The 21,315-nt window shown below is 44.1% G+C and overlaps 1 protein-coding gene and 1 non-coding gene across 11 annotated transcripts; one reads left to right on the forward strand and one right to left on the reverse strand.

The window, feature by feature from the left end:
- Positions 1-1,402: 1,402 nt before the first annotated feature.
- On the reverse strand, positions 1,403-19,507 carry LOC106992761 (nuclear body protein SP140-like protein). Of its 10 annotated transcripts, none has more exons than XM_077957862.1 (9): positions 19,409-19,507; positions 16,115-16,271; positions 14,358-14,526; positions 13,097-13,171; positions 9,774-9,914; positions 9,036-9,119; positions 4,981-5,061; positions 4,608-4,705; positions 1,403-1,581 (listed from the first exon to the last, which is right to left on the reverse strand). In XM_077957862.1, the coding sequence occupies exons 1-8, from the start codon at positions 19,414-19,416 to the stop codon at positions 4,647-4,649; spliced, it is 774 nt and encodes a 257-aa protein (XP_077813988.1). In that variant the 5' UTR covers positions 19,417-19,507; the 3' UTR covers positions 1,403-1,581; positions 4,608-4,646. The 10 variants fall into 10 exon arrangements, with proteins under 10 accessions (XP_077813988.1, XP_077813985.1, XP_077813990.1 ...); XM_077957861.1 differs by lacking the exon at positions 1,403-1,581 and adding an exon at positions 2,760-2,895; XM_077957860.1 differs by lacking the exon at positions 1,403-1,581 and adding an exon at positions 3,806-4,040.
- On the forward strand, positions 16,675-16,778 carry LOC114671558 (U6 spliceosomal RNA). The gene has a single exon (XR_003721599.2). It is a non-coding gene; the product is annotated as a U6 spliceosomal RNA (small nuclear RNA).
- Positions 19,508-21,315: the final 1,808 nt, after the last annotated feature.

A 21,315-nucleotide genomic window follows, 5' to 3' on the forward strand; every position in this document is an offset into this window, starting at 1 on the left:
AAAATTAGCCAGGTGTGGTGGCAGGCAGCTGTAATCCCAGCTGCTCGGGAGGCTGAGACAGGAGAATCGCTTGAACCCAGGAGGCGGAGGTTGCAAGGAGCCAAGACCGCACCACTACACTCCAGCCTGGGCAACAAGAGTGAAACTCCATCTAAAAAAAAATAAAAAATAATAGTAAATAAAAAATAAAGTTATAAATCCTGTAACAAATAACACTGCAAACATGTTTGATTACTATTTTCCTCTCTTCTTTCTAAAGAAAACAGTTATCCGCTGAATTGAGATTCAGGCCTATCTGTTTCTGGTACTAGCTCTGTCCTCAATTCTCCATGTGACTTTGTAAAAGATCTTTAAACACTTATGTGCTTACGTTTCCGCATCTATAAAACAAGGATAATGACAAGTTACTCTGCCTACCCGTTATGAGTGTTGTAAAGATACAAAAAGATGTTATTTCCAAAATTGTTTTGAAAAAAGTTTGTAGATAAGCCAATGGCATGCTGAACACCTATCAGAAAGACTATTATTTGGGTATTTCAGGTCTTTTCAATTTTTTTTTTTTTTTTTTTTTTTTGAGACGGAGTCTCGCTCTGTCACCCAGGCTGGAGTGCAGCGGCCGGATCTCAGCTCACTGCAAGCTCCGCCTCCCGGGTTCATGCCATTCTCCTGCCTCAGCCTCCCGAGTAGCTGGGACTACAGGCGCCCACCACCTCGCCCGGCTATTTTTTTTTTGTATTTTTTTTTTAGTAGAGACGGGGTTTCACCGTGTTAGCCAGGATGGTCTCGATCTCCTGACCTCGTGATCCACCCGTCTCGGCCTCCCAAAGTGCTGGGATTACAGGCTTGAGCCACCGCGCCTGGCCTGTCTTTTCAATTTTTTGATGATAATATTATATATCAAGCAATCAAAAATTACTTTTTTGTGATCTTTAGATGATGAGGGTTGTTTGGGGTGGAAATCAATACATAAAAGAAGTGCCTCAATATGAATAGGTATGTGTTTTTTTCTGACACCAAATGTGTGGCATCTTTTCCAACAACAAACGTATTCTTCCGAAACCAATCAGTTCTTTAACTTCTCTGAAACCAACTGAGTATCCAACAATTCAATTTAATTATTTATTTTAGCAATTACAAATGTTCAGAGTCTATTTAATGTAACACAGCCTACCCAAATCTCTGAAAGTTGGGATCAATGCCAACTCTGGCACTAGCCAGAGCTGGCATTGACCCCACAGGCTAAGATGTCAGTCCCACAAGACTGCCCTACTGTAGATAACAGCCATGAATGGGGTGACCAGGCCACCCACATTTCTGTGGAGAAGACTACAACTTTGGGGGTTCACAGGACTTCCCTCAGGTTGGGTAATTCCTTAGAATGATTCACAGAACTCAGAAAGTATTCTACTTATGATTAGTTTTATTATAAAGAACACAACTGAGGGATGACTGGCTTTGTTGAGTGAGCGTGTGGAGGCATTCTGGTGGCTGGTTGTGATTGGCAATTTGCAGCATCCTCATATCCATTCACAGGTCAAAATGAAAATCTTCATGACGACCTTGATCAGCAAGACAATCACCCTGGAGGTGGAGCCCAGGGACACCATGAAAAATGTGAAGGCCAAGATCCAGGATAAAGAAGGCATCCCCAGCCTCCTGAGTAGCTGGGATTACAGGCGTGCACCACCACAGCTGGCTAATTTTTGTATTTTGTTTTTGGTAGAGATGGGGTTTCACCATGTTGGCTAGGCTGGCCTCAAACTCCTGACTTCAAGTGATCCACATTAATTCTTCACTCGTGCATTCGCAGTGCCCAATGATGGCACTACTCTGCACTATAGCCATTTGCCCCAACTTAAGTTTGGAAATTACCAGTTTCAGTAAACAGTTAAACCTGCTCAAAATGTTAATAAAGGTTTTGTTGCATGGAAAAAAATAAAACCTCAGGAAGAACCAAATATAGGGCAAGGTGGGGAAGGAGGGACAGAGCTTTCATGACCTCTCCAGGTGAGCCTCAACCCTACCTCCCAACACATAAATGCATTCACCAATTCAGAAGCTCCCTGAACCCTGTCGTTCAGGGGTTTTTATCAAGGTTTCATTATGTTGGCAAGATTGATTAAATCACTTGCCACTGGCAATTGACCTCAATCTTCTGCCCTTCTCTTCTCCCCAGACGTCAAGGTTTGGGGTTGAAAATTCTAATCTTCTAGTCACGTGGTTGGTACTTATAAAACACCCATCATTTTGGAATTTCCAAGAGTTTAGGGACTTTGTGCCAGGAACTGGGGACAAAGATCAACTATGTATTTTTTAAAGTATACCACAGTAGGGCTGATCACGTGTGTATTAGTCTGTTCTCACATTGCTATAAAGGACTACCTGAGACTGGGTAATTTATGAAGAAAAGAGGTCTAATTGACTCACAGTTCCACAGGCTCTAAAGGAGGCACAGCCAAGAAGCCTCAGGAAACTTACAATCATGGAAGATGGCAAAAGGAAAGCAAGTACATTTTACCATGGTGAAGCAGGAGAGAAAGAGTGAAGGGGGAAATGCTACACACTTTTGAAAAACCAAATCTCATGAGAACTCACTCATTATCAAGAGAACACCAAGGGGGATGTCCTCCCCCATGATCCAATCACCTTCCTCCAAGCATCTCCTCCAGCGCGGGGGATTACAATTCAATATGAGATTTGGGCAGGGACACAAATCCAAACCACATGATTCCTCCCCTGGCCCCTCCCAAATCTCATGTCCTTCTCACATTGCAAAATAAAATTATCCCTTCTCAACAGTCAACAGACCCCCCGTCTTAACTCATTTCAGCATTAACACAAAAGTCCATAATCAAAAGTCTCATGAGACAAGGTAAGATCCTTCAGCCTATGAACCTGTAAAATCAAAAACAAGTTAGTCGTTTTCAAGATACAATGGGGGTACACACATTGGGTAAATGCACCCATTCTACATGGGAGAAATTGGTGAAAACAAGGGACTATGACCCCGTGCAAGTCTGAAACCCAGCAGGAAAGTCATTCAATCTCAAACCTATAATTTCCTTTGACTCTATATCTCACATCCAGGCCACACTGATACAAGGGGTAGGCTCCTAAGGCCTTGGACATCTCCACCCCTGTGGCTCTGCAGAGTACAACACCCTCAGCTGCTTTCATAGGCTGATGTTGGGTGCCTGTGGTTTCTCCATGTGCATGGTGCAAACTGTCAGTGGATCTACCATTCTGGGGTCTGGAGGATGGTGGCCTTCTTCTCACAGCTCCACTAGGCAGTGCTCCAGTGGGAAATCTTTGTGGGGGCTCCAACCCCATATTCCCCTCTGCACTGCCCTAGCAGAGGTTCTACATAATGGCTTTGCCCCCTGAAGCAGACTTCTGCCTGGACATCCAGATTTTCCATACATCCTCTGAGATCTAGGTGGAGGCACCCAAGGCTCAACTTTTGCACTCTGTATACCCGCAGGCTTAATATCACATGGAAGCTGCCAAGGCTTGGGGCTTGTACCCCCTGAAGCAACGCCCTGAACAGTACCTTGGCCCATTTTAGCCACAGCTGGAACTGTGCAGTGGCAATGCAGGATGCCATGTCCCAAGGCTGTAAAGAGCAGTGGGGCCCTGGACTTGGCCCACAGAACCATTCTTCCCTCTTGGGCCTCTAGGCCTGTGATGGGAGGGGCTGCCGCAAAGGTCTCTGAAATGCCTTCAAGGCATTTTCCCTATTATCTCAGCTATCAACATTTGGCTCCTCTTTACTTACGCAAATTTCTGCAGCCAACTTGAAATCCTCTGCAGAAAATGGGTTTTTATTTTCTACCACGTGGTCAGGCTGCAAAATTTCCGAACTTTTATGCTCTGCTTCCCTTTTAAATATAAGTTCCCATTTCAGATCATCTTTTTGCTCACACATATGGCCATATGCTGTTAGAAGCAGCCAGGTCACATGTTGAATGCTTTGCTGCTTAGAAATTTCTTCCGCCAGATGCCTTAAATCACCTCTCTCAAGTTCAAAGTTCCACGGATTCCTAGAATAGGGGCACAATGCCACCAGTCTCTTTGGTAAAGCATAGCAAGAGTGACCTTTACTCCATTTCCTAATAAGTTCCTCATCTCCGTCTGAGACCACTTCAGCCTGGACTTCACTGTCCATATCACAATCAGCATTTTGGTCACAACAATTTAACAAGTCTCTAGCATGTTCCAAACTTTCCCTCATCTTCCTGTCTTCTTTTAAGCTCTCCAAACTGTTCCAACCTCTGCCCATTACCCAGTTCCAAAGCTGCTTCCACATTTTCAGGTATCTTTATAGCAATGCCCCTCTCCCAGTACCAATTTTCTGTATTAGTCTGTTCTCCCATTGCTATAAAGAACTACCTGAGACTAGGTAATTTATGAAGAAAAGAGGTTTGATTAACTCATAGTTCCATAGGCTATACAGGAAGCATGGCCGGGGAGGCCTCTGGGAATTTACAATCATGGCAGAAGGTGAAGGGGAAGCAGGCACATCTTCACATGATGGAGCAGGAGACAGGGTGTGAAGGGGGAAGTGCCACACACTTTTAAACAACCAGATTTCATGAGCACTCACTCACCATCACAAGAACAGCAAGAGGGGAGTCAACCACCATGAGTCAATCACCTCCCACCAGGTCCCTCCTCCAACCCTGGGGATTACAATTCCACATGAGACCTGAGTGGGGACACAAATTCAAACCAGATTAATGTGAAAGGGAAAAACAACAAAATATCCTGGCTTCTTTCTAACCTAATGTCAATACCAGAGCACCCATAGTCAATGAAGATTGCCTCCCCCATTTCCCAAAGTGCCAGGTGAGGTGAGAGCTGAAAAAGAGATAACTGGATCTACAGAGTGTACTCCAGTTGAAACGCATCAGGAAGCAGATGCTCTGAACTCAGACATCTGAGGTCCTGGAGCCCCGCACAAATGGTCCTTGTCCTTCTCACCAGGCCTGGGCATTGATGCTGAGCTGGAGGCTTCCAGGGTCTCTTCGCCCTCACAGGAATCAGAGTCTTCACTGCTGATCACTGCACAAAGGAACAAAATCCCTTAGGGTCTCAGTGTGGGACCCAGGAGCCAACACAGCAGGAAACACACAATTAGGGACACCAGGAAAGACCCGGGAGCTTGTGTGACTTGCAGGTAGGAATGTCCCTACCCAGCACAGTTACAGTGCTCCTGCGGAATGCTGAGACGCAGGGTCCTGGTGCTCCAGTCACTGAAACTAGACCCTGAGGCTGGGGACAAATGGCCACAGTGGCCAGCTTTGAGTGTCTTGCTCTCCATTTCCTTACCCCCTCTCTCTCCTTCCCCTTCCCATTGTCTCTGTCCATTTCTCCACTCCTGCTTCTTTCTTGCAGCTTCTCCCTCTTTGTTTCTTAATCTGTTTGTCCTCACTCTGGCATTTTCTGTTTCTGCCTCTTTTACTTCCTTGCACCTCTATCACTCTCCCCTGGCTTTCTTGCTCTACATACCTACCCTCCACGTCTCCTCTGAGCCACTTCTCCCACTCCCAGGTCTCTCTGTACTTTTCCATTTCCCCACTGACTTTCCTGTGTCATGCAGAAGCTCCCTGAACTAAGCACCAGAATCCACGTCTCCCAGCATTCATCCGAGCTCCCTGGGCCACCATGTGGGACTCTGACCACACACCCAGCCTGTCACCTCTGCTGTGACTCACACAGTGTCACCACATCAACCTTACTGATTATTATACCCTCCACCAGCCTTACAGATTATTTCAGGGGCTTGGTTACACACCTTCCTTGCCATCTGGATGTCTTCCAGGAGCACAAAACTAGGTTGCACCCAATTTTGGGATCTAGATAGCTTTGCCCCTAGAACAAATAGTGATCTTTGAAGAATTTCCATCTTTTTCCCTCAAAAAAGCCTTATGGTACCCCTCTTCCTCTCTCTCTCCCCAGTTGACTTCAGAGGATCACTCTAGCACTAAATTTCACCTTCTTCCATACTGCCTCACTGCAGATACATTTCTTACTTTCTGTTTTTCTCTCTGTGTTTATCTTTTTACCTTGAACTCTATTTTGTTTTTCTCTTTTCCCTTTACCTGTCATTCTTATTTACTAACTGATAAATGTCTTGGCTGAATTTTGTGTTCTTCACTTAATTAACTTAATCATTAATAAAGACCTTAAGGGCCAGGCACGGTGGCTCACGCCTGTAATCCCAGCACTTTGGGAGGCCGAGGCAGGCGGATCATGAAGTCAGGAGATTGAGACCATCCTGGCTAACAGGGTGAAACCCCGTCTCTAGTAAAAATACAACAAATTAGCCAGGCATGGTGGTGGGCACCTGTAGTCCCAGCTACTTGGGAGGCTGAGGCAGGAGAATGGCATGAACCTGGGAGGCGGAGCTTGCAGTGAGCTGAGATCGCACCACTGCACTCCAGCCTGGGCGACAGGGTGAGACTCCCTCTCAAAAAAATAAAAATAAATAAAAATAAATAAATAAATAAATAAATAAAGACCTTAAGTTCTTAACTTAATTCTTATACTTATTTCCACAAAAGTAGCTTATTACATGTACATGTACATGTACATATAAATATAATTCTTAGGCTAGGTGCGGTAGTGCACACCTGTTATCCCAGCACTTTGGGAAGCCAAGGCAGGCAGATCACCCATGGTAGGGAGTTTGAGACCAGCCTGGCCAACGTGGCAAAACTCCATCTCTACTAAAAATACAAAAACTTACCAGGTGTGGGGGTGCATGCCTGTAATCTCAGCTACTCAGGAGGCTGAGGCAGTAGAATTGCTTGAGCCCAGGAGGCAGAGGTTGCAGTAAGCTGAGATCGCACCACTGCCTTCGCCCTCCAGCCTGGATGACAGAGCAAGACTCCGTCTCAAAAACAAATAAATATAAATAAATAAATACATACAATTCTTAGAACTATTTTTGTGATGCTTTCCATACAAATACATCAGTGATGTCATAGTTTGCCAAAATATGTGTCTAGTTTTTAGGGCACAAAAATACGAATACTTTCATTTCCTGACAATATGAAGTATGCTCTTTATTATGTGCCAGACACTGTCATGCTAGGTTCGAAGGACACAGTGAGAACAAGCAGCTGTGGTCCAGAGAGAGCACGTGCTAAGCACACGATCACAACAAGGCAGGAGTTTTATCTCACAGCAAGCAAGAAGTGCTCTGGAACAGACAGGCCAGTCCAGGAAACAGGAAGAGGCTTATGGGAAGAAATATCACGTGAGCAGGAGGTAGCCAGATTAGGGAGGAGATGAGAAGGATAGAGGCCAAGAAAACAGACCCTGATAGAAGACAGAGCATGGGCAAAGTAATTTGAATAACTATAAGAAGCCAACGTGACTTCTTGGAGTGAGAGAATAGAGGCTGGAGAAATAGGAAGGGTCCTCATTGCCCAGCTTTGAAAGTCTAGTAAAGAGATCAACTTCAACGCAGGTGTCATGCCAGTCATTGAAGGTTAGGTAGGAAGACAGCACAAACACACCCGAACTTTGGTATGATGTGGCAGCTGAAGTTCATGAGAGAGTTATCAGAGATCTCATTAGCATCACAGCATTAGGGATAGAGAAAAATGATCAGGTGGCAAATGTTACCAGGTACAGTGCACGGGGCTGGATGGCTGATAGGGCATGGGGGTTGAGGGAGGGAAGAACTCAGGAGGATTCCTTTCTGGTTTTTTTGTTGTTATTGTTGTTTTTGAGACAGAGTTTAGCTCTTATTGCCCAGGCTGGAGTTCAATGGCTCTATCTCGCCTTACCGCAACCTCTGCCTCCCATGTTCAAGCAATTCTCCTGCCTCAGCCGCCCAAGTAGCTGGGATTACAGGCATGCACCACCACGCCCAGCTAGTTTTTGTATTTTTAGTAGAGACAGGGTTTCTCCATGTTGGTCAGGCTGGTCTCGAACTCACAACCTCAGGTGATCCGCCCACCTCGGCCTCCCAAAGTGCTGGGATTACAGGCGTGAGCCACTGTACCTGGCAAGATTCCTGAATTTCTTGCTTGAGAAAACTTGACAGTAATGGCCACTTTACCAAAAAGGGAGTTCTGGAAGAGGAGGAGGAAGGGGAAAAGGAGGAGGATGTGGTTTCATGGAAGAATGTGTCTCCTCTCTCACTGCCACACTGATCTCCACCAATTTCTTATTTGCTCTTTACATTCACTCTCTTCCTGGCTTCTTCGTGCCTCTCCCCCGCTTTCTCTGTTCCTGGTATTTACATTGACCTCATGTTTCTCTCTCCATATGATTTTTCTCACTGTCCCTCATTTGAGTTTTCAGTTTATCTCTCCTCTGCCATGTCTCTCACTTCCTCCCCTCTGTCTCTGTGTTTCCGGGGCTTCCCTTGATCCTCTGTCTGCCTCGACCCCTCCAAGCATTTTCTTCCTATGTCTTGTTCTTGTCTCAAAAAGTCATGTCCCTTCATTCCTTTTTTGGCTTTAACTCTACCCCCAGGGCCTTTTCCCTCACCCTCCCCATTCTGAAGGTTGTCTCCAATGACCTTTCTTCCTTGCAAATCTGATGGTCGCACACCTTGTTTGCCTGATCTTGTGGCAACTTCCAGCAAGCAGGACAAAATTATTTCCTTGTCAATCCTCCACCAACCTAGGAAAGCTTAGACATCATGTCCACTTAGGTAAAACTGGGCTCACTCCTAAAACTTGCTATTCTGTGGCCCAATCGTCCACCTCTTCCATATTCACGCTCCTCAGCTTCTCCACCCAGGATGCCATGCTCCAGGGAGGCGTTCAGCTCTCCTTTCTCTCCTGCCTGGAAGACTTAGGGCGCATACTCTAGGGGTCCTGCCAGTGAGTGCCTCTCACAGTGTTGCAGCCTAGGCACATCACATGCCTCATCCTGCTTGCTTCCCTCACAAATTTGAAAGCGGCTGGAGGTTGGGCTCCTGTCAGAGAGGGAGGTGGGAAGAAAAGCCCTTCCTCCCTCCACACCGAGCTAATCAGGTAATTGGTCACTTAAAAGGCAGGATTCAATTGCAGTACCTTGTCTACCATGTGGCCGTCCACTGGGCATCTCTTCTGACCCTCTCTCCTTTTTTATTTGGAGATCCTTGAGTTCCCTGGTTTCTGAAGAGAGAATATAAAATGAGAGACCAGATCCAGTGGCCGGGAAAAGGACTGAGATATGACCACACTGAGCACTGCAGTTGGGAGCGGAAGTGAACTGCTCCTAGGGAGGTGATGCCCCTCTCCGAGGACCCCTGCTGTCCAGCCAAGTCCTGCTCTACCTCTTCCCATCTTGTCAGACCTTGTTCTCTCTCTCCTACTCAGCCTCCCACCAGGATCCAGTCCCCAGGCTTCTGCCCTAGGAAGGCATCTCTGCATCGTGGACTTAGCCAGCTTCTCTCTTGTCTCCCGGTGCATCTGTCTCTCTCCTCCAGCAATGCTGCAGGAGGACGCATTCCTCATTCTCCGTTTTCCTTTCCCAACTCTCTTCTTCTACATCTCTTCCAAGCTACATATCAGGCCCCAGTCCTGTTCTCTCTGTCTCTCCGTGTCTTTTTCTGCGTTCCTCACTTCAACTAGAAGACATACCTTTCCGTTACGTCAATGTCTACCTGCAGTGGACACTGGTCTATCCTTCTACTGTCATTCAGGACTCCTTGGGGTCTCCCTGTAGATAATGATCATTTGACACAGCACTGCCTTCCCCCTTCTGTGTGTGCTACAGACATCTACCACTAGTCACCCATGCAAACACCTGGCCGTCATCAGCCTTACCTACTTGGGTGCTTGTGTTTGCTTGCTGTGTTCCAAGAGCATCACCTGGGCCAAGGATAGAATGTTCTGGCTTTATATATGTTGACTTCACATCCCGGACAGGCTCAGAGGTTTCTGTTCTGGTTCCAGAATGGATGACCCCTAGATGACATTATGATTTCATAAATATGGCACTGTGATGTCATAAATCAAAACCTAAAGTTTTTATTTAAATGCATTAATAAATTAATCAAATATCCTTTTTATCATGTATCCCAATTATCAGTGACATCAGAATGACCTTCCACAGCTCTGAGAGTTCTCTAATATTTCTTCTATGTCATTCATATCAGAAAAAGTGATCATGAAATGCTGAACAAAGAAATAAAATTTGTTATGGACATTACGGTCTAAGGATGAGGGATATTAGGAAAAATAGAAAAAAGAAGAAGACCAAGAATCTAGAAACAGAGGCTAGTTATAGCACAAAAGTACTAAAGGGTTTTTGAAAAGGCCCATCTGGTATCTGAAAGGTAGCTCCTAGCTGCATGCCCCAGGGATGATGGATGAGGGTTTGTATGGGAGGCACAGTGGTGCCGTGGTCCTATGTGAAAGACCCAACAGGGAAGATAGCCTGTCCCACAGAAGGAACATGCCCATCATTTCCCTCCAGCCACCACAGCACGGGCCATCACTGGATGTAAGCTCAAAGTACCAAGGCAGCAGCCAGATTCAAGCAGATGCAGGCAGAAAAACAGTGAAGCAGACACATGGGTAAAATGAGCAGGCTCAGCACCAGCAGGAACCAGCAGCGAGTGTGCTTAAGGGGTGTAGGAGGAAGAAGTCCTCCCAGGCAACCTGGAGGATAAGGACTTGTTATTGAAATCCTGAACTTGGAGACAATGTAGATGCAAACACTAAAAATTCGGGACAATCATAAACAGAGGCAACCCTCTCTTCCCTTACCCCCAGCACATTCCAGAATGGGGCAAGAACAGCAGAGGATCACAGCACAATCAAGAGGAACAGACCAACAGGAGATGAGGAATCTGAGCGTGACCAGGTCAGGCTTTGAAAAGGGTCTTCACAGCCAGGTGCAGTGGCTCACACCTGTAATCCCAGCACTTTGGGAGGCTGAGGCAGGAGGATCACTTGATCCCAGGAGTTCAGACCAGCCTGGGCAATATAGTGAGACCCTATCTCTACAAACAATTAAAAATTAGCTGGGCGTGGTGGTACATGCCTATGGTGTCAGCTACTGGGAGACTGAGATGAGAGGATCGCTTCAGGCCAGGAATTCAAGGCTGCAGTGAGTTATGACTGTGCTGCTGCACTCCAGCCTGGGCAACAGAGGGAGGCTCTGCCTTTAAAAAATAGAGAGAGAGAGAGTTTTCACCATCTGGAGCTGGCCGCCTGATCCTTTTTTTTTTTTTTTTTTTTTTTTTTTTGAGACAGAATCTCACTCTGTCGCCCAGGGTGGAGTGAAGTGGCGCAATCTCAGCTCACTGCAACGTCCACCTCCTGGGTTCAAGCAATTCTCATGCCTCAGTCTCCCAAGTAGCTGGGACTTCAGGCATGTGCCACCATGCCTGGCTAATTTTTTTTTTTTTTTTTTTTTTTTTTTGTAGAGATGGGTTTTCGCCATGTCAGCCAGGCTAGTCTCGAACTCCTGGCCTCAAGCGATCTGCCCACCTCAGCCTCCCAAAGTGCTAGGATTATAGGCGTAAGCCACTGTGCCCAGCCCCACCTGATTCTCGAAGTCAGACTCCAGCCCTGAGAGTGGGGGACTGGGTCACTGCACCCTTGGCTGAGAGGGTCTTGGCCAGACAACCCCGCTGAGTATCCTCCATGAGACATTCTGGTAACTGGCGATGGCAGAGTGAACCTGCCTTTGTCCCCACAGCTACCCTGCCCAGGGCCCTTAGCTCATTTCCTGCGAAGTCCTGGTTGCCTCATGCCCACCTCCTTTTACACCACACCCTCCCTCTCCACATCTGTTCATGCTTTCTCATTGGCCTTTCCATGAGGACTCAGAGTTTGGGTCACCTCCCCTCCCTCCAGCTCTTTGTATTCTTTTTTCCCTGGACCTTTTTTTCTGCATGTGTTTCCCCACTTTTGTTTCATGTTTCTGTCTTTTCCATTAGATTCCCTGGGTAACAGGAAGAACGTAACTTCTGTCACAGTAGCAGAAAGACAGAAACAGCCCATCATTAACTGATGAATGAATAAACAAAATGCGGTAGAGACATGATGGAATATTACTCAGCCATCAAAAGGACTTGAGATAATAATTCATGTTACCACGTGGAAAAAACCTGGAAACATCATATTAAGTGAAGGAAGCCCAGACACAGAAGGCCACGTATTGTGTGATTCCATTTACATGAACTGTCTGGAATAGGCAAATTTGTAGAGGCGGAAAGTAGATTACTGATTGCCGGAGATTAGGGGCAGAGGGAAATTAGATGATTGGTTAATGGGCATAGGGTTTCCATTTGGGATGATTAAACCATTTTGAAACTACAGACAGGTGATGGTTGTACAACATTGTGAATATACTAAATGTCACTGAATTCCACACTTTAAAATGGTTAACATCTGAATTTTACCTCCTTCCCTCCCAAAAAATAACAAAGGCTCTGGGTTCATCTTTTCTCACCTGATCTAGGCAACCCCATACATTGTCCCTCTGGGTTTCGGTTTCCTAATCTGCAAAATGGGCACATAAATAATACTACTCTCCAAAGGCATCCATGAACACTAAACCCAGAGCTGCCACAGAGCAGGCATTCAATCACAGTGAGCTGTTCATAACACGGTTATTTTTATTGTTGACCTTCAACGTCTTTCAATTCCCCTCCTTCTTCCTCTCTCTCTCAAAATACCCTCATCCTCTTCTCAGCACATGCATCACTTCCTCTCTGTGTCTTTCTGTGTGACTGCCTTTCTCTTTGAATATTCCTGCTGCTGAACAACATGCCCCCGTTTAAATCGGCCCCTTCTTCTGGCATCACCAAGAGTATCTTCTTTGACGTTGGTGGCCATAGGCACATCCTTCTTAGCCCTTCAGGGCTTCTCACTGAAAGTCTCCTATAAACTAGTCATTCACACTCAGATCCTCACTCTACCCTCCAGGTTATTGGGGAGAAAGTCTGTTTTTGCCACCTCTTGAGAGTGCTCTTGGATTCCAACTGGAGTCAGGTCACTTTGGAATCAACACAAAGTGACCCTCAACCAGCTCTGCCACCATCCCCAGCAGTGTAGTCTTCCCTCAGACCTCAGTTTCCTGTCTCCTCTTCTTCTTAGTAGACCAGAAAACAAAGTTTTCATCCAGACATTATTACCTTGTTTACAGCTTGGCTGAAAGCTGGGCATTTTGGGTGTCTTTTTTCCGTCCCTTTTCTGGGAAAAGGGGAGCGCTGAACAAAGAAAAGAATTAATTAGAGTCTGCAAGCAAGTGACCAGGAACCCCAACTCGTGACCACATGAATACAGCACCCGTGTGTTCTTACAATTCAGTGGGAAACTCCTAGGCCTTCAGTCACTCTGAATCTCAGTGACTTGTGACTTGGTGTTGCTTATTTCTTCCTCTGAGGCAGCCACGAAAGAAAATAACACAACACATAACCACTGAAATCCTATAGGTGATGAGCCTCTCAGGTTTTAAGGATGACGGAGCAGTAGAAAAATTGTAAACCATAATTAATCATCCAACAAGATGATCAGAGAGGAGCGAAAGCGTATCTCATACAAATTCCGTAAGTGGAATGTCTCGTGACCTGTGCAAATCTTCCGGAAGAAACAAAGGGGTTTCCTGAGGAGAAGAGCTAAGATCCTAGAGAGATGCCTGTAGGTAAGAGAAGCCCAACAGCCTTAAATGTGGGGCTAGAAAACAGCAGAGTTTTGGCTAAATTGGGTCTGGAAAGATGAGTGGTTCCCAAAGAGAGAACATGGTGGAGGAACTAGACAGAGTTCCTCAGGGGTGACCCAGACCCAAGGAACAAAGGGAGGACTCCGTGAAGGCTACAAGCAGGGAGCAAATATTGCCACACTGGGAAATGTCCTGAAACGCCTGGACCAAGGACCCCGGAGTCTGCCAACAAAGGGAGGCCAGGGCATAGGTTAGTTATATTCACACCGCCTATCACAGGGCCTGGGACATGTAAGCATTTCTTTATTTTTTTTGTTATTTATTTATTTATTTATTTATTTATTTATTAGACAGAGTCTCACTCTTTGTTGCCCAGGCTGGAGTGCAATGGCGTGATCTCAGCTCACTGCAAACTCCACCTTCCAGGTTCAAGCAATTCTCCTGTCTCAGCCTCCTGAGTAACTGGGATTTATACAGGCATGTGCCACCACGCCTGGCTAATTTTGTATTTTTAGTAGAGATGGGGTTTCTCCATGTTGGTCAGGCTGGTCTCGAACTCCTGACCTCAGGTGATCCACCTGCCTCGGCCTCCCAAAATGCTGGGATTACAGGCGTGAGCCACCGCCGCGGCCGCATGTGAGCATTTCATGAATACTTGTTCAATGAATGACTGACCAAATGAAAGAAAGAAAAGCAGACCTAGACCCCAAAAGACAGGAGAAAGAATTGATTACCCTTTTTGAAGCTTTTATGAATCTCAATTAAATCAGGATACTCCTTCAAGTTAACCCTGCTGAACAGGACTGACAGAACTGAACAATCAAACACCTTCTCCAGGTGGCAGAGAACGTGGTACACAACTCTCTGTACAGGAATCAAGTTTATACAAGCTTCTTGAGAATCCTGTTAAAAAAGTCAATGGAAAAAGTAAACAAAATAATAGCTTTAAAGTTAAACAAAGATCGACAATGTAATTGCATAGAATACTTCCATTGTTCTCAGTGTAGGTTACTATTTTTCATGTAATATTCTAGAACTTCTTAAATATTTGATCCACTGTGTTAGAAAAACAAGTCAACCCTTCCTCTTGACTTTTGAGTTTTCATCCTGCCCAGGATGCCTTGGGAATAAATCTTACGGTGATTTTGTTGACTACACAGTAATCACTGCCCCCACACTCCCCACCTTCCCGCTATGGTATGAGAAGTCCTGAACAGGCTCCGGGAGACAGGGAGATGGTTCTTCCCTTGCCAAGAAGAACACAACAGGAAGAGCAAAATCGCACACTGAAGACATGGCTTCCTTCTCTGTACCTCCAGGGCACTGTTCAAAATACCTGAATTCCAAGGCTCCAGAACTACCCAACAAAATTTAAACACTTTAGACGAGACAACAGCAAGGCAGAAATTTGTTTGATAACAATTATAATGGCACAAAATCTCTGGGGGTTTCATCTGACACACGTAGACATGACAAAGAAATACTGCTTCCATTGTCTTAGTTATCTTAATTTTGTTTTATTCTTGTATGTTGCATAAATCACTACATATTTGCAGAGCATATCAGTTTCACTCCATCCATGTCACCATTACCGTCCACTCCCACCCCAATACTTGCTATAAAAGAACAGGGCAGCCGGGCACAGTGGCTTACGCCTGTAATCCCAGCACTTTGGGAGGCCAAGGTGGGTGGATCACTTGAGGTCAGGAGTTCGAGACCAGCCTAATCAATATGGTGAAACCCCGTCTCTACTGAAAATACAAAAATTAGCCAGGCATGGTGGTGGGCGCCTGTAGTCCCAGCTACTCGGGAGGCTGAGACAGGAGAATTGCTTAAACCCAGGAGGTGGAGGCTGCAGAGAGCTGAGATTGTGCCACTGCACTCCAGCCTGGGTGACAGAGCAACACGCCATCTCAAAAAAAAAAAGGCGGGGGGGCTTCAGTTAGAAATAGAGTGCCTTGTCCAGGAAAGGTGGCTCACACCTGTAATCTCAACACTTTGGGAGGCTGAGTTAGGAGGTTCACTTGAGGCCAGGAGTTCGAGACCAGCCTGAGTAACACAGCAAGACCCCATCTCTACCAAAAAAAAAAAAATTAGCCAGGTGTGGTGGCATGCACCTGTAATCTCCCAGCTACCCAGCAGGCTGAAGCAAGAGGTTTGCTTGTGCCCAGGAGATCTAGGCTGCAGTGAGCCATAATTTTGCTACTTTACTCCATCCTGGGCCACAGAGTGAGATGCTGTCTCTAAACAAAACAAAACAAAAAGAAAAGAAAACAAAAGAAAAAGAAATAGAAATGTCTTTAATGACATCTGTTTACCCCATTACCTTCTACCTTATACAATAATTAACCAGCAGAAAAGGGCCTTCCCACAAAAGGCATAAAAGGCCTTTCAGGCAGTTAGCAATATACTAAACTTTGAATCCAGGATGCCAAATATAAATGAATGTGGGGGCCAGACCACAGTGGGTGATGGAATAAACTTCACTTACAGCATACATCTTTTCAGTGATAAAAGAATTGTCTCTGAGGCTTTCAAGAAAAGGAAATGGCTTTGTTATTGCATTTGCTATCTCCACCTTATTTTCCTTGAAGTGATTGACAAAGATCTCACAGGAAATCTCCTTCTTCTGGACCACTGCAAACATCCTAAGGAAAAAAAGTACAATGAGAAAATAAACATCAAGATTTCAAGATGCCTTTCCCAGCCAAAACATTCCAGACCCAGATGACTTCACTTGCAAGTTCTTCAAAACATACATTTAAGATAGAATATAACCAATCTTACACAAACTCTTCCAGTGAATAAAGAAAAAAGGAACACACTCTAACTCACTAGAGAAGGATAGCATAATTCTGATACACAACCTGACAAAGACATTACAAAAATGAAAAGCACAGGTTACTATCTCCCATGGACAGAGATGGGAAAACAGCAACAAAACATTAGCAAGTCAAATCCAGCAATAGTTAAAAAGAATAATACATCATGACTAAGTGGGACTTATTCCAGGAATGCAAGAATTTTTTAACATTTAAAAATCAGGAAATGGTGCTTCCTTCGGCAGCACATACACTAAAATCAGAATAATACAGAGACTAGCATGGCCCCTGCACTAGGATGACACACAAATTTGTAAAACATACCATTAAAAAAAATCAGGAGGCCGGGCACTGTGGCTCACGCCTATAATCCCAGCACTTTGGGAGGCTGAGGCGGGCAGATGACGAGGTCAGGAGTTCGAGACCAGCCTGGCCAATATGATGAAACCCCATCTCTACTAAAAATACAAAAATTAGCCGGGCATGCCATGGTGGTATATACCTGTAATCCCAGCTACTCAGGAGGCTGAGGCAGGAGAATCACTTGAACCTGCGAGGCAGAGGTTGTGGTGAGCCAAGATTGTGCCATTGCACTCCAGCCTGGGCAACAGAGCAAGACTCTGTCTCAAAAAAAAAAAAAAAAAAAAAATCAGGAACTAAATATCACCAGATTGACAAAATAAAGGGAAAAAAATGATAATTTCAATAGATCCAGAAAAAGTGAAAATATAATAAAATATCTGTTCATGATTTTTAACTCACAGAAAACTAAGAATAGAAAGTAACTTTTTTAATATAATGAAGTATATAAACAAACAAAACCCTATGACTAACACTATACTTAAATGTGAAATACTAAATACTTTCCCACTCAATTTGAGAACCAGACAAAAATGTCTACTGTCACCATTTCCATTTAACACTTACTAGAAATCCTAGACAATGCAATAAGGTGAGAAAAAGAAATAAAAAGAATAAACCCAAAAGGGAGGAAATATAACTACCATATTTTGCAGATGACTATATACTTGGAAAATCTAAAGGAATGAATAAACTATTAGAATTAATTAGTAATTTCAGTAAAGTATCTGGATTCAAGGTTAATATGCAAAAATAAATTGTGTTTTTGTATACTAGCAAATTACAAGTTTAAATAACAATAGAAAAACAATATCCTTTTCAGAAGCATCAAAACCACTAACAATAAAGGTAAATCTAACAAAAGATGTTCAAGAACACTACACTGAAAATCATAGAACTTTTGCTGAGAGAAATTAAAGAAAGCCAAAATAAATGGAAAGGTATATCTGTGGATTGAAGACTAAATATTAATATGTAAATTCTCCCCAACTGATTCACAGATTCAATATAATTTTAATAAAATTCAAGTGGAATTGTTTGTGGAAACAGACAAACTGATTTTAAAATATAAATGAAAATGCAAAAGACCAAAAGAGTCTTGAAAAAGAATCACAATGTTTTAACTTCATATAAAGTTACAATAACTAAGACAACATGATATGGGCATAAAGACAAGCATATAAATCAACAGAGACTACAAGAAAGAGAAACACACACATAAGGTCACCAAATTTACAACAAAGACACTGCCACATTTCAGCGGGGAAAAGGATGGTCTCTTCATGAAATGGTGTTGAAGCAATTGAACACCCTACCTCATACCATGCACAAAACTTTATTTCAAATGAATCATAGACCTAAACGTGAAAGATAAAATAGTAAAGCTTCTAGAGCAGGTAGTATAATATCTTCTTGGCTCAAGGTAGGCAAAGATTTCTCGCAAAAGATCCCAAAACACTAACTATGAACAAAACCACTGACAAATTAGACTTACTTAAAATTAAGAACTTTTGTTCATCAAAAGACACTATTAACAGAGTGAAAAAAAGCCACAGAATATGTGAAGATATTCACAACACATATCTAACAGAAGACTTCTATGTAGAACATGTAGAAAGAATGTCTAGTAATTAGAAGAACACAAAAATCCCCAATTTTTTTAAAAAATGGGCAAAATAACAGGCATTTCATAACAAAATACTCGAATGACCAATAAACATATCAAAAAGTGCTCAAAAGCATTGTTTTTCAGGGAAAAGCAAAGTAAAAGCTCAATGAGATACCACTATGCCAAGATATCACTATCTATTCACCAAAATGACTAAGATTTAAAAAAAAAAAAAAAAAAAAAAAGAACAAAACAAAAAAAAACCTAGCATCAAATGTTGAGAGGAATATGCTATTTGAAACACTCATACATTGCTAGTGGAGTGAAAATTAGTACACCCACGTTGGAAAACTGGCAGTGTCTACTAAAGCCACCCTATGACCAGGCAATTACACTCCCAGGTCTATACCAAGAAAAACAAAGCAAAACCAATAAAAGAAACGTCAGGGTTCAAATGTCTTTGTCTCACCTAGGTAACATTTGCAAAAGGGTAAGTTACGATAGGTAGCATTCCATCACCAGCTATCACTTGCCACTTTTTACCTGATTTCTCAGAGTTTAGTTTCTTCTACTTTACAATATGCAGTTGGTTTTATGACCCAGTTCAAAGAAGTTTTGGAATAAAACTGAGTACAAGTAAATACATATAAAAACCCACATGGAGAAAGATGACAAAGGAAGGGAGAAAAAGACGCATATCTTCTGTTCACCTGCTGCCTTCCTGTTCCTGCTACTTTCTAGGCTGCAGTGCCCCATGGGGGCTGATGCACCATCTGCCAGCATCTATGCACTTTCAGGCCCAATTTGGGCTTTCCAACATGGCTCCCAGGGACCAGAACAAAAAGTCTGAACTGTCTCACCCAGAAAGTAGAAAAGGGAAGTGGAAGTATTAATATTTATGAATGCCTCTGTATTTGTGAAAACCAGGCCACAGATACTTGGAGTTTCTCAACTCTTGTGAAAATACGGTAGCAGGGAATTAAGAAGGACTTACAGAATCATGTCTGGAGGACCAGAAGAGGGTGCAGCCCAAGGAGGAGGAACAGGAGGCCAACTCCGAGGAGTCCATGGAAGTCAGGGAACCATGTGTTTATGCAAAGGAAAGAGGGCGGAAAAGTCTATTTGACCAAAGTTGACTGAAGTTATTTCTAGGTGAAGTAACATAGTTATGTTAGAGAGAAATAAACCTCTATGTTTGCCTCCTCCCCTTGCAGACATGGCCATGGGGGGAAAAAAAAAACAAAACGGAAAGACAGAAAGAAACTTCCAAGCCTCTCTCAGGCCTATGAGTTGGCAGGGCACACTGTGACCTTGACTGGACAAGTTAGACCCCAAGCATTTGGATATAGGTTGGAGGAAGCTGAAATGCTCTACATCATAAAGTTGGGGGAATGCCCTTAGAGTTTCTAAAAAACAGCCTGGGAGGAAAAAGAGAAACCTCTGGACCACTGGGGCCAGAGGCAGGAGTCAAGTTGATAAAATAGCCAACCTTTTAAAGAGAGTACAGATATGAGGCTTTAAAAAAAATACCCCCGGAATTTGACACTCCTCCCATTGAGAGGTGGAGTCTATGTCCCCTTTCCTTTAATCTGGGATCTGTGACTGCTTGACCAACAGAATGTTTGAATATGGCAGAAGCAATGCTATGCTGATTTTAGGACCAGGCCTTAAACCACAGGAGGGCCCCAGCCAGCCGGCCATATAGTGCGCCATATTGGTAGTTGATGCTGCAGCCCTGGTCAAGCTGCCAGGAGATACCCATCTAGAGCAGAAACACACCATCTCCACTGAGCTCTGCCCAAACTGCAGGTGTATCACAAAATAAAATAAGACTTATTGTTTTAAATCACTGCTGTAGGGTAGTTTTTTATTTCACAGTAGTATAACTAGAACAGATTTTGAAGTAGGATGCAGTTATAACAAAAACATAAAACATGGGGCATTTGGCTGTGGGACAGAGCAGTGGATGGAAACCTAAAGGTGTTCCAGAAGACGTCAGTGCAGTGTATGGGAAAGCGGAAGAAACACTAGTGCAATCTGGAGGAAGGAGACCCTTGTTATGTAGTGGTAAAAGTTCTGTGAAACTCTCACCGGCAGTCATGGGGAAGTAGAAAATGTACCCAGCAAAATCAATGACCTAGAGAGGTCCAGGCAGTGGAGCTCAGAAAGGTTTCTCATGGGATGGGCCAAGGGGATGAGAACCAAGATTATCTAGGTCTTAAGGGGTGAGATGAAGATCCAGCTACATTTTTGTGTGTACACAGTGATTTTTTTTACTCATACTCTGATATTATTCAACAAAGATTTGAAGTGACTTTTTAAAATACTTTTGAAAATGTATCAGTACAAAGTTAAAGATAAATTGGAGCAAAGAGAGAATGAAAGTGGGACATGAACTAAAACCGGGGACCAGAACTCTGAGCAGAACTGTGGAGCAGAGACAGGGAGGCAGCTGGGAACCCCAGGGATGCTGGAATCCAGGGTTTGAGGTGAGCAGAGCCCAAAAGGGGGGGAGGATTCAGGGGCCCCAGGGGGACCGTGCTCCAGAACGATGCTTTCCAAAGCATGTTCCACTGAATCTGATTTCTGACTGTTTTTTGGTTTGTTTTTTGGTTTTGTTTTGTTTTGTTTTTGAGATGGAGTCTCGCTCTGTTGCCCAGGCTGGAGTGCAGTGGCATGATCTCGGCTCACTGCAACCTCCACCTCCCTGGTTCAAGCAATTCCCCTGCCTAAGTCTCCTAAGTAGCTAGGATTACAGGCACCCGCTACCACGCCCGCTAATTTTTTTATATTTTTAGTAGAGATGGGGTTTCACCATGTTGGCCAGACTGGTCTCGAACTCCTGACCTCAGGCAATCTGCCCACCTCAGCCTCCCAAAGTGCTGGGATTACAGGTGTGAG

The sequence above is a fragment of the Macaca mulatta genome, chromosome 12 (genome assembly GCF_049350105.2).
Source record: "Macaca mulatta isolate MMU2019108-1 chromosome 12, T2T-MMU8v2.0, whole genome shotgun sequence".
Lineage (NCBI taxonomy): Eukaryota > Metazoa > Chordata > Mammalia > Primates > Cercopithecidae > Macaca > Macaca mulatta.